The sequence below is a fragment of the Hermetia illucens genome, chromosome 7 (genome assembly GCF_905115235.1).
Source record: "Hermetia illucens chromosome 7, iHerIll2.2.curated.20191125, whole genome shotgun sequence".
Classification (NCBI taxonomy): Eukaryota; Metazoa; Arthropoda; class Insecta; order Diptera; family Stratiomyidae; genus Hermetia; species Hermetia illucens.
This window is the reverse complement of record NC_051855.1, coordinates 15,191,595-15,204,334: the sequence shown is the minus strand read 5'-3', so window position 1 is coordinate 15,204,334 and position 12,740 is coordinate 15,191,595. Positions and strand designations below refer to the sequence as shown.

The window sequence follows — 12,740 nt, the reverse complement described above, 5'->3', positions numbered from 1 at the left end:
GAATGGAAATAATCTTATTTTTTTTTTAGGAGATACGAATTTTCATCCGCATGTCACCATGACTAAGTCACTCATTGTGTTGGTCCTTCCCAAACTGTTTTATTATGAAACTGAATGTTTTACTTATTTTTCCACTAAACTGTATATGTGAAATTGTCAATATATCTTGTACATTGTATTTACACTAATTTTTTGAATTTTTGTATATACATATATGTACGTATAATTATTCACTATCTGCACAAATTTTCCCCATTTCACAACAAAAAAAAAAAAAAAATTGAATGAAATTTAACGTTTCCAACTACATTTATTGATCCATAATAAGAAATATATTAAAGTGAAAACATCTTATCTTATTCTATTTTGTTTTTGGTTCTTTTCCAATTTTCTCTCTCTTTTCCGGTTTCGGAATTTATCAATTTATATCATCATCTGATCGTTTGACGATTGTCCAAACGTTTACGAAAACTGGACGAAAAGTAGTGCTTGGAAAAAATTGTAAGGCCATAAACACCACTATTTTGAATCCACACGTACATTTGCTTGGTGAAGATGCGGCATGTATTGCATATGTTAGATTAACACAATATATTGACAAGTAAGTATTGAATTTAATTAATTTTGAATTACACACATACATTGATAAGTATATAAAGGATATTTTGAGAAAGTTTGTCGCAAGAAGAATGTGAGAACCTACACCGTCGGACTTCCAACTAAACACCTCCCTGTAATCAGAGAACTAACCTGGAAGCATTTGGCACGAAAAACCACTTCCTTGAGTCTTCTCGCTTGCACTTGTCGATAGCTTTACGTTCCTTAGCAAGGAAGACAACGGCAGGATCATTCCTGTGATCACCATCACAGCCGGTTCTAAGGCAGTGCACCATTTGTAAAGCTCCCCAACTCTGCCCTCTCCCCTAGGGCATCGGTCCATATCTCCCCACGACGAACTACGTTGGGCTTATAAGGATACGTCTCCTGGTAAATGTAGGACCCTAACGTTCGTCATTAGCTGAATTAAGGCTGAAATGGCAGTAGCAGCTCTGTCCGCTGCTGCTTTGATTTGCTCGAATAAGCTCATCTTCAAGTAGAGCTTTAATTTAAGTGCTTAACCGTTGTTTTTGACTCTATAATCAATTCGTCGATTGATATGTCAGGCAGGCTCAAGATTCCCAGTTTGATTGTCTTCTTCCCGCGCAAGCCTCAAATCATGACCAGTCATATCATTCTAGAGGTTTCCTGTGCTACCCCCGACGTGATCTTCATCCTCCTCTGGTCCTCTGCCATCTTATAGCGCTATGTCATCGGCGTAATCCACTACCGTGCCCTCCTCAGTAGTTGGCTCAGTCCTGTGAGACACCCGACATCGGTATTATACCAGAGCGTCTCCGCTCTTGCAAGTAGCTATTGACAGTAGCAATGGGGTAAGTGGAATCGTCGCCAGAGACTTTCATATAAGGTTCCAATTGGCCGAGTTGAATGCATCCCTCACATCCAGGATCACCACCATGCAATATTTACTGGTGTAACCCCTTCAGTGAATTGCATTTTCGCCCAAGCCAGTATGCATTTTGATGGCATCAATGCTGGCTATCGATCTGAAAGGCTTCCTTGGCTCTCGCCGACCGGAAGTAATCTTTTATAAATTACCCGCTCCAATATTTTCTCCATAGTGTCTAGAAGACATATGGATCTATAGGAGGACGGTTTTCCTGGAGGTTTGTCAGCCTTAAGCGGCAGCACCAGCTTCTGCTTGGATGTTTTCTGATGCAGCCTCCTCAATTGGGCGTCCTGGATGCCCTGTATCTTCGGTAGGTGTTCGACCTTGAAAGGTATTTTCTTTCATTAAAAAAAAGTGTTTGATTAATCCGCGAAATTCGTGTTTTTCCACCATTTAAACAAACACAAATCTATCGTCCCTTAGCCTTTAATATCTCACGAACTACTGAACCGAATGCCATGAAATTTTCCCCAAGGATCCTCTAAAAGTTGGTTCTCCCGGAAAACATGGTAGTTTCAGTTCAAAGCATTTTATTTCCAAACTGGAACAACAAGGTCTGGATACTTTGGGTTCCAGGCCATGCTGGGCTGGAAGGCAATGAGGCAGCGGATGAACTAGCCAAGAAGGGAGCAGGGATGCCTTTTCACGGGCCAGAACCCTTCTGCGAAATTCGTGTTTTTCCACCATTTAAACAAACACAAATCTATCGTCCCTTAGCCTTTAATATCTCACGAACTACTGAACCGAATGCCATGAAATTTTCCCAAGGATCCTCTAAAAGTTGGTTCTCCCGGAAAACATGGTAGTTTCCGTTCAAAGCATTTTATTTCCAAACTGGAACAACAAGGTCTGGATACTTTGGGTTGCAAGCCATGCTGGGCTGGAAGGCAATGAGGCAGCGGATGAACTAGCCAAGAAGGGAGCATGGATGCCTTTACACGGGCCAGAACCCTTCTGTGGAATCGGAAACGGTTTCATGGCTATGAATCTAAGAAACGAAGAGAAACGGTTGAGGGAACTATATTGGGCGGGCCTACCAGGGATGGAGCAGTCCAGGGTGTTTATTGGGGGATACGAACCCATGCGCACAAAGGATTGCTTAAACCTCACCAAAAAGAACCTTCGAATCATAGTGGGAATTCTCACTGGTCATTGTCGGCTGAACTACCACCTAGGGAAGCTAGAGATATCTACGGACATTGCCTGCAGGTTCTGTGAGGAGGAGAACGAAACCTCTATGCACGTCCTGGGACAGTGTCCGGCACTTGTGCAAAGTAGGTCGATACATCTGGGAGAACACTTAATACACAGGCCTGCTTGAGATACTATGATCAACAGGTACACTATAACCAGTAAAAGGGGCACAATAGTTCTTCAAGGACGCGGTGCGACTTTCCTTTAACAGAATAATAATAATAATAATACTATTTAGATTATGTTTTTTCCTTTTAAACCAAAATGATGTAAACTGCCTGACTGACTTGCCGAGAAAGTTGACGAGAGTGTCGATCTTGACATTTTTCACCCAAGTCTCCTCTCAGAACGTCAGCTACTTCTGCGGCCGTTCAATACGGCAATGGCTATCGGGATGCACGCTTCCGATGTGCCGCCACAGTAGTATGGTAATCGGGGCGCCATGTGTGTATTAGTTTCGGGATTTAATGACCCATGTGTGATAAATAGCAAAAAAAAGTTTTGAGAAAGTTTTGAGCCATAAGCTGTCAAGGCTCAGAAAATTCCCTATATAACCGTGATTTACAAAAAAAAAAAAACATGAAATTAACACATATGACTTTTTTTCTTCCTAAAAAACAGGCAAGGGCACGCTCATACGCATCAATCTGAAGAAACCAGGGTCTGGCATAAGCGTGATAACAAATGGCAAAATGTACATTTCCATCGAAGTGCAACCGGCAAAATCAGTGGAGCAACGACTTTTGATTTTATAAGTCATCATCAAAAGTAGACAAAATTTTTAATTCATTATTTCATTATCTGAATTTTTAATATTAAATTTAAAAGAAAATAGTAAATTAAATAAGAGATTATTACAATTTCAAAAAAAAAAAATAACAAGAGCCATAACGAAACTATTGCAACTACAACAAAAGCATGCATACACCTAGCACCTACTAGCAGCCGTACAGGAAGGATTTAAACTAAATTAAGTTTAAATTTCAAATAAGAAACTAAATGAGAAGACATATAAGTAGATAAAGTAAATGAGAAAAAAAAAAACTATAAATACTTAGCGTCTAGCTTATTTGGCTCGTTTATTTCACAAAATTGAAGGAGAGATGGAATGGAACTAAACAAATTTACTAAATTGAAAAATTATGATGATGAAAATAAATTACAGAAATAACTCACACACGTACACCATTTAAATTTTTGAGTCAACTCAAATAATGTAAAATCATTAAAACCCAATGAAGACGAAATTCGCGCAAGTCAAGTCTCTGAAGTACTATATGATAAATTTTATTCAGCCTAGATAATTCGGATCGAAAGGCCAAGTCAGTTGGCTTGAAATTGAGAGAATAGTTTACTTATACATGCAAGCAAATTAAAAGAAAACGAAAAAAAATGTTAGAACCTAATGGAATGTTATAAAAAGGCGGCTAAATAGGAACAAAATACGAACAACAGCAATATGGATAGGAGCAATTGCAGCAATCGCTACAATCAATCGGAAAATATAAACAGTTTAAATCCTACTTGAGATATGTCTTGAATAAATATTCAAATGCGAGATAAGTAAGAGAATACAAAGAAAACATCAGAATATTCAAAATATATAGGAGAAAATAATTTAAAATAAATAAAACATTTATTAAAGATACATTTCAGTGAAATCTCAATGAAAATATATGAATATATATAAATATATAAATTTACGATGAAAATAAAACAGAATTAAATTTTTAATATATTTATTATTAATTTATATAACAAAATAATTTTTAAAATTATACATATTATATATATCAAAAACTTACAACCAAATGAAAGTAATATTAAATACGAAAAATTTGCCATGACATTATGAGTAATAAAATAACTAAATGGATAAACCAAAATACTAGTTATTTTGAAATGAACAATGAATTTAAAAATAAACCAAAACAAGACAAAAACAAATTTATAAGAGTAACAATTTCACTAAAACAATCTTATTAATTAAATCAATTTTGAACATGAAACAATAACAACATGATATGAAAGTTTACTGCAATTTAAATAAGCTTAACTTAAAAACCAAAAAAAAAAAAATCTCTTTTCAATTGTTGTCACGTTTTTCTCGAAACTTATCGACATCATTATTTTCTCCCTTTTATCCTTAAAGTCAAAACTAAATAAAAGGAAACACTAATAAACGAAAATTTAAAAAAAAAAAAACGAAACAGCAGAAAAGAAGAAGTAAATAAACGTATATACGAATAGAACAGTCTTTTTTTTTTCAGGAATATAACAAAGTGAAAAATGTAAATTAAAAGAAAGGAAGGAAGGAAGGAAGAATGCCTGAAATATATGATTATTAAAAATTCTGAATCAATTGATATAAAACACTTTAAATAAGAAACTAATCAGAAATCTGTAATAAATCCAATGAACTTAAAAAATAATGAAACCTGAAGTCAACATCACACGCCGAAATCACACACTTATTAAATTTAAATCTTAGTTATTAAAATATTAGTTGATAAAAAAAAAAATGTCTTGAAATGAATTCTTTTCAAACTTAATGGTGATCATATAATGATTGATGATAACAAACAAATGAAGAAGTAAAAAAAAAACCCTATGTATGTATTTATGAAAACAAAGGATAATTAATTACTAAAATTAAAAAAAAAAAACAAACAAACAAACAAAACATATTCAAATATGGCAATAGGGAAAATACTTATCGTATTTAATTTTCACTATGAATTTTCCCCCCCAAAATAATGATCTTAAAATAAGCTGAAGAAAAAATCATGAGTTTTTGTTGCTTTTCATTTTATCACGACGGATACGGAAAAAATGTAAATTTGGTTTTCTGTGAAGTATGATAATACATAAATGATAAAAGAAAATTTAAAAAAAAAAAAATAAAAGGTTTTCTTAGCAAGCTTAAAGGAAAATTCACTTTTATTGCGAACTAGAAAATTACGAAATTTTGTATAATTGAATGCTTTACCATCATCCCCCTTTAGACTACATCCAATGGATTTCCTTCTGATTCTCCTTCTCTATATGTATATGTACTATATCTATACGAATTAAATTCTTTCAAGGCTTTCCGTTAAATCATCTAATTATTTACTTTTTCTGACATGACTAACGGCATTTGAACTATATCACTTCACTCTACATAAACAAACAGAAAATCTCTAGCACATTCTCTGTAAATTTTTATTGATATCGTAAAAGTGTAACACTCAATCCTCAACCCCAGCTTCCTTTTTCAAATACTCATTTTCGATATTACACTTTCTATCTCTCCAAATACAAATATCCTGTTTTTTTTTTTTCATCTTTAATTTACTTGCTGTTTATACACACGAAATTTTCAAATGAACTTTTCAAAAATCCATTGAAATAAATTCAGGAAATATTAAAAGAGAAAAAAAAAAAAACATGAAAAAAGAACACAATATTCTATCAAATATAACTTATATAATCTACTAATTGAAAATGATGGAAATAAATCTCCAGGAGGAGATGATGAAGAATATTAAATGAAAACAAAACCAGAAAACCAAAGGATGCAACAAGAATAGAAGAAGGAAAATTGAAAAGAAATGAACATTATTAACAACAAACACAAACAAATTGAAGAAAGTGAATAAAAAAATATGTTTCTCTTTGTCTCTAATGTGTTGGTTTTATTTTAATAAAAATTGAAGACAAAATACAGAAGTTATCGCGTTGCCAGGTTCTCAAACCAAAAAAAAAAATAATTAAAACACGATTTGTCAATTAACACTCAAAAAGAAGTGACAACTTTGAACTATTATAACTTTGTTAGTAATAGTGCGATAGTCCACCAAACTTGGTAGGCTCTAGTGATTCTTCAATCAACACCATCGATTCTGCGTATTCATCATCATCATCTTCATCAACGGCGCAACAACCGGTATTCGGTCTAGGCCGGGAACTCCAGACATTCCGGTTTTGCGCCAAGGTCCACTAATTCGATATCCCTAAAAACTGTCTGGCGTTCTGACCTATGTCATCGTTCCATCTCAGACAACAATTGTTTCGGAGACCATGTGCCTCCTTCCTCAGTGCCTAATTAGTTACTAGCACTGAGGAAGGAGGGCACGTGGTCTCCGAAACAATTGTTGCCTGATTCGGTTGCTCCCTGTGCTTTTCGAGTTCACAGACCTGTTGGTTCTCCCAGGCTTCCTTGAGAATGCAATATTACTCGGTATGAAGCATTCTTCCGTTCTGTTGCTAGCTTACATTCATCGTCAAACCAGCGGTTCCGACTCTTTTTGCCCGCATTTATGATAACGTTCTTCAGGTGATTGTGACGATCATTGTTGATGCTTCATATCCAGGACGTCTGTTAGCTGCAGATTTTGCGGCATCCATTTCCTCTTTATAGGTGTTCTGGATGGCTTCAGTGATGACTCTCATCTGATTGTTAGAGGGGATTCTGGGTGGTGATGTTTTTCGAGCTCGGAGCACGATACCAACAAGATATTGATCCGAGTCTATATTGCCCCCCCCCTACATGTTTGTGTCTCCGTATCCATGATGGATTTCCCCCAGTCATAAAAAAATACAGACAGACAGCCTGTGACGAGTGGCCAGATCTCCCACAAGGCACGACCCCAGCTGGCGGACTGGGGCACACCTATAGATGTGTAAATATGCGAACTTTTCTTTTCTGACTCTGTACGGGCTAGATGTGTTTTAGATTTATAAAAGGAAGTGTTCAAGCGAAGTACCACTCTGCCAAGAACACCAATAACAAAATCAGAGAAGGATAAATCGAGAGACTGGACGACAAAAACCGCAACAAATTCGACCGCACATATTCAAGAGGAGCAACAGCGGGAGGTTCTCCAGGACGAGGAAAACCAGCCATTCAGAAGAAGTTCGTGAATTGTGAGATCCCCGCCAATACCAAACATCAAGAAAGATCAAACGGAGGGAAGATTAATGAATGCGAAATGTGAAGATTTATTTAAAAGTAGTAACCTGGTTAGGACTCATGGAGAGCAGACCCCCGACTGGTATTATCCTTCACACAGCTTGGTACAAAAATAGTTGAACTGTCTGAATACATCAGGGACAAACACAACGTGCACCAAGCCATAAAAAATATTGTGAGAGCTTAATAGCACTCTAATGAGTGCTCTACAACAAATCACAGCAGGAAGAACGAAATTCTAAGGGCAAGTCGAAATCTGCTGCCCCAACGGTGTCACAGGCGACACAAGTGACATTTAATCGTATTTCACTCAACCTGCCACCAAGCAAGAGAGTACAGGACAAAGATGTGAATCCTCAGGGAAATCAGCAGCCGCCTAAGAGGAAAAAGGCATACAAATAGTTCCGAAAAACAAAATGCACCGAAGAGAGAAAATGCGAGCTCCGGCAATCGAATCGGCGAAATCCAAGGAGAATGAAAACCGTGGATAGACCAAGGTTGTTAATAAAAATGAAGAGAAGAGCATATTGCCGGAAAAGAGCGTTGGGAACGCTCAGGGGGTGGTTTTACTGGGTAAAAATCCCACACACTGGTGTGCCCAGACCAGTGTCTTTTGAAGACTTCCTCAAAAAAAAAAGACAGACAGACAGACAGATAGGCAGACATTGAACCGATTTTAATAAGGTTTTGTTAAAACTTTAAAAATGTAAATTTATTAAGATTATAGTTTCCTTAGGTAACTATAATTATTATCTTATTTAAATACTGTTAGATCTTCTTTTTCTTCAGCCTTTGTCCCGTTCACAAACGAGGTCGGCTCGTCGTGATCGGCTTCGCCATTTGGCTCTATCGAATGTCTGATCTGGGTGCAATCTCGAGGCTTTCAAATCCCCATCCAGCGCATCAAGCCACCGTTGTTTAGGTCTGCCTTTTGGTCGTTTACCATCGACTTCGATGTTCAGACCAATCTTTGCAAGTGAATTCTCGTTTGCACGAATTACGTGACCATACCATCGAAGACGCCTCTCTCGCAACTTTTCCACGATCGGTGCAACTCCATAACGATCGCGGATATCCTCATTTCGGATGTGATCTAAACGTGTGACGCCACTAGTCCAACGTAGCATCTTCGTCTCCATTACCGCAAGACGCCGTTCATTGTCTTTTATGGTCGGCCAACACTCAGAACCATAGAGAGCGACTGGAAGGACGACATTGCGGTAAATTTTAGATTTGAGACGTTCGTTAATACGTCGATCACAAAGGACACCAGTTGTGGAACGCCACTTCATCCAGGTTGCGTTAATGCGTGAAGCAATTTCATAGCGTTGACCCGAGGTATTTAAATCGCTCAGTTCTGGACAGATCACTGCAGTTTTAAAATTAAGTAAAGTTTTTTATAAGAATAAGTTGAAGCAAAATAAATGAGTTGTTTTCAGTAAACCAAGCCTGCCTTTTTCCTCTGGTGAGGTTCTCAAAGGCACTGAATTAAAACAACTTAGGTGGGTATTCTAGTACTGTACCAGGAGTATCTAAAGGCTTCATATCCTTGTATTAAACTAGGTTGTGGTTAAGCGATCTTTAAGCGCTTCATATCCTAAGCGAACGGGGATGCAGCTGGAGTTTTGGCCTTTAGTCGGCTAATGGCGAATGTTGGGGACAATAGAGAGAGCAGAGACGGAGAATTTCGCGAGTGGTGTCTGCTTGTCGCACTGTCTCAGAACCGGCCGTGATAGTGATCACAATAGTGGTCCCCGTTTCGCTTCTATAATAGCTAAGGAGCCTAAAGCTAACTATAGCGGCAGAGGCGAAAACTTAAGGAGAGGTGCTTATGCGCGAAGAACGTCAACGCACACTCACCGAGTGGAAAGTCATTTTTAAAATAAGGCAAGCAGATGAACTGCGCGGCTTGTCGGCAATTTAGTTCCGTCGGACAGAACCGAACGCATGGTGAGATTAATTACTTCTTTACTCAACTTCTAAGTGGGCATGAAAGTTTGAAATCTTACCTGCACAAAATTGAGATATCACGATCTTCCAACAAACCTTTTTCCCTTATGAAAGATGGGACGGCTTTTGTCAGCAGTTTTATACAGACTCAGGGGAACTCTCTCCAGACAACATTATCAGAGAGATATTGAGGAGCGCTAGTAGATGGAGTCGTGTTGAGCATGAGCATTATGTTCGGTCTGTTCTTGTTTCGAAGAAGATTGAACTCGACCAGTGGAGGAACCGGTTGGCGAGAGGCTTCATGAAATAACAACTCCCTTCCTCCTTTCCCCTTCCATTGGTGAAAGGAATTCGCTGACCTGAAGGCTCCCGAAGTCGGGAGAGCGGGAGGATTAGCCCGAAGTATTGTGTCAAACGGTTTCAGGCTAGTTCTTCCATGGCAGACAGGCATTTAGTTGGTACTGCACGGCATACTGTTGCGGGAGTGCAAGATTCCGTGCCGCCCAAGTTATGAAAATGATGGAAAAAAATAAATCATTCAATCAGGGTCAGAAACTCTTCCAAACTTGCTTTGCGCCAGAGACATTTCCAAACTTTTAGTTGGATTTCGGGGAATATTAATTTTATAGACAAATTAAAAAAAAAAAAAAACAGTTTATTTTTGATTGACTCTTTCTTTTCTTTGTATTTGCGTTTATTTTTTTTTCTCTATATCCCACTTTTTTCTTTGATCTTTTTCTTTTCTAATCGCATTCTTTCTTCTTGTAGCTTTCTGTTTTTTTTTTATCGGTAATATATTTTTTTTGTTTTATTTCTATTTTTTTCTTTTCTTCATTTGTTCTTGTTGTGTATTCGACATATAATTCATATAATTGGTAATACAATTTCATAAGATTCTATCTAGTGTTGTTGTTTTACCATTTTATTATATAACAAGCACCGAAAATCCCTATAATTTTTATTTGTTATTTATCATACTTCTATCATGTTCGATTTTTCCTTTTTTATTTCTATGAATTGTTTTGTGTCTAATTTCAATTCAACTTTAGGTAGATAATTTTTTTTATTTAATATTTCTATATAAATAGTATATATATATAATTTTAACTCGCTGTTTGTTTACCTCATTATCGTTACTATATATTTCTTATTCGTGTTAAACACAAGACAATTTTCTGAGTATTACAGTTTGGGTGTTTGTATTCAGATTTCATTTCGAATTTTATCTATTTTCTCTTATTCTGTGTATTATTTATCTTTTTCCATCGCCTTTTCATATCAAGAAGTAGAATAGTAGTAGCTTATCAGTTCAGTTTTAATATTCTTAGGATTTAAATATTTCCTTGACTAACTGCGTTGTGTGTATCTATTATCTATACCTTAAATATGTTTTATTGCAATACTTTGTATTTTTTTTTATTTATTTGCTCTCGTTAAATTATTTAATTGATAGCGAATCGAATTTTCACAGCCAATATTTTACTTTTTACATAGTTTTAAGTTTTTTTTTTCGCGCTTATTTCATGTTCTTTTCTTTTTATTTGCATCTTTTTCAATAAAATCTTTTAAGTCGTATTTTCGTCTTTCATGCATCAACTAGATGTTTTGCATCGTATCATTTCATGGGTTTAATTAAAGCAAATTCCTCAACATACATACTTGAAGTTATTTCATATGTTTATTGTGCTTACAATAGATTTCCGATGAATAAAACCATTCGACATCTTTCTTTATACTTTTAACGTGTTTTATTGATTTGACACGTTTTGTGCTTTAAACTTAAAAACAGGAACGAAGTTAATTGTCGTAGTATAATCATTAGTTTCGTCTTATCGTCATTAGTGATGCTAATAATGCTTGATTTTTTAAATAAGTTTTCTTTAAAACCTTCATCATGAGAAGTTTTGAGCAAGTCTCCCTATTTTACTCTTAAAAAAAGATATAATTCCACAACATTTAATATCTTCTCTACATATATTCGTATTTAGATATTTATCTCTTCGATTCCAAAATAGCTTTCAGGTAAATATATAAATATGTGCAATGAACTGTTTGAGGGCTTCTAGAAAGACTGCTGAACTTACATTTCATGCTATATTTATTATAGGAAGAAAACTAAATAAAAGAAATTTATGAAACAATTATCGCGAATTAATTATTAAAATTATTATTATTATTGTAGCTTCCTTGAAAAAAGGAATTAAAATAAAAATCTTTAATGGGAGAGAAAATTTCGACCTAATTTTGAAGTTTGTTAGCTTTAAAAAACCAAGCATTGTTTCCTTTGGTCAGATTTCATTATAAAAACCCGAATTTTTGACCAGAAAAAAAGGATCTTATAATAAAGTCAACCGCTATATAGTTTAAATTTAGCTGAACCTAGCTAATTTTACATGGAAGATATATCGCTTTGTTTTTTTCCCTTGGAACATAATAAATATTTCGCAAGCATTTATATACACTATCTGTATATATACCATACATAGTACAAGTAACAGAAAGAAACAATTTAGATAAAATAAAATTAATAATGAAAATAAAAACAAAGATAAATGAAAAGATGAAATAATAATAAAAGAAAAATAAAGACCAAGATGAGAGTGTTTGGCACCAAGGATATTTGACGACCTGGAGACCCCCAAGCTGAAACTGAAGTTCAAGATACTTCTAGTGTGACATACTTTGAATCCTAGATAAAAAGCATCTGTAAAAAGTACTATAACTTTCATCCAACTACAATTTGGCATATGATTAACAACAAAGACAAATCTCGTGCTAGGCCCACTTTCATCTATAATACATTTGAGAACCTCGAAAAATTTCAGAGGGAGAAAGGAGATCTTTTCCGAGTTAAAAACCATAAACCATGGGAAAATTACCATCCAGCGTCAGGATAGTCAGGAATCCAGCGTCAGGATAGTCAGGAAAACTACAATCCAAGCAGTAAAAGATGTCTGACCTTTGATATAGCCGTGGCTAACTATGCCCGTGTAGTTGCAAGGAAAATGTATATTTATTTATTTATTTATTTATTAAACGGGATTGTCAATCCGGGGGAGGCTCATCTTGAAGAAGAGCAAGTCGATGAATTTGCGCTGTATCTTCTCTAAGGCAAGACAAGGATCAAATCACGGA

The 12,740-nt window shown here is 35.7% G+C and overlaps 1 protein-coding gene across 22 annotated transcripts in view; it reads left to right on the top strand.

The window, feature by feature from the left end:
• LOC119660841 (calcium/calmodulin-dependent protein kinase type II alpha chain) overlaps positions 1-6,284 on the top strand; it is a 72,978-nt gene extending 66,694 nt beyond the window's left edge. For 17 of the 22 annotated variants that reach the window (XM_038069737.1, XM_038069731.1, XM_038069734.1 and 14 more), the window contains 2 exons: positions 484-601; positions 3,323-6,284. In XM_038069737.1, the coding sequence (XP_037925665.1) occupies positions 484-601; positions 3,323-3,473 (269 nt within the window). In that variant the 3' untranslated portion in view covers positions 3,474-6,284. The remainder of the gene's footprint in view (positions 1-483; positions 602-3,322) is intronic. The other 5 variants (XM_038069738.1, XM_038069732.1, XM_038069736.1 and 2 more) reach the window with 1 other exon arrangement.
• Positions 6,285-12,740: the final 6,456 nt, after the last annotated feature.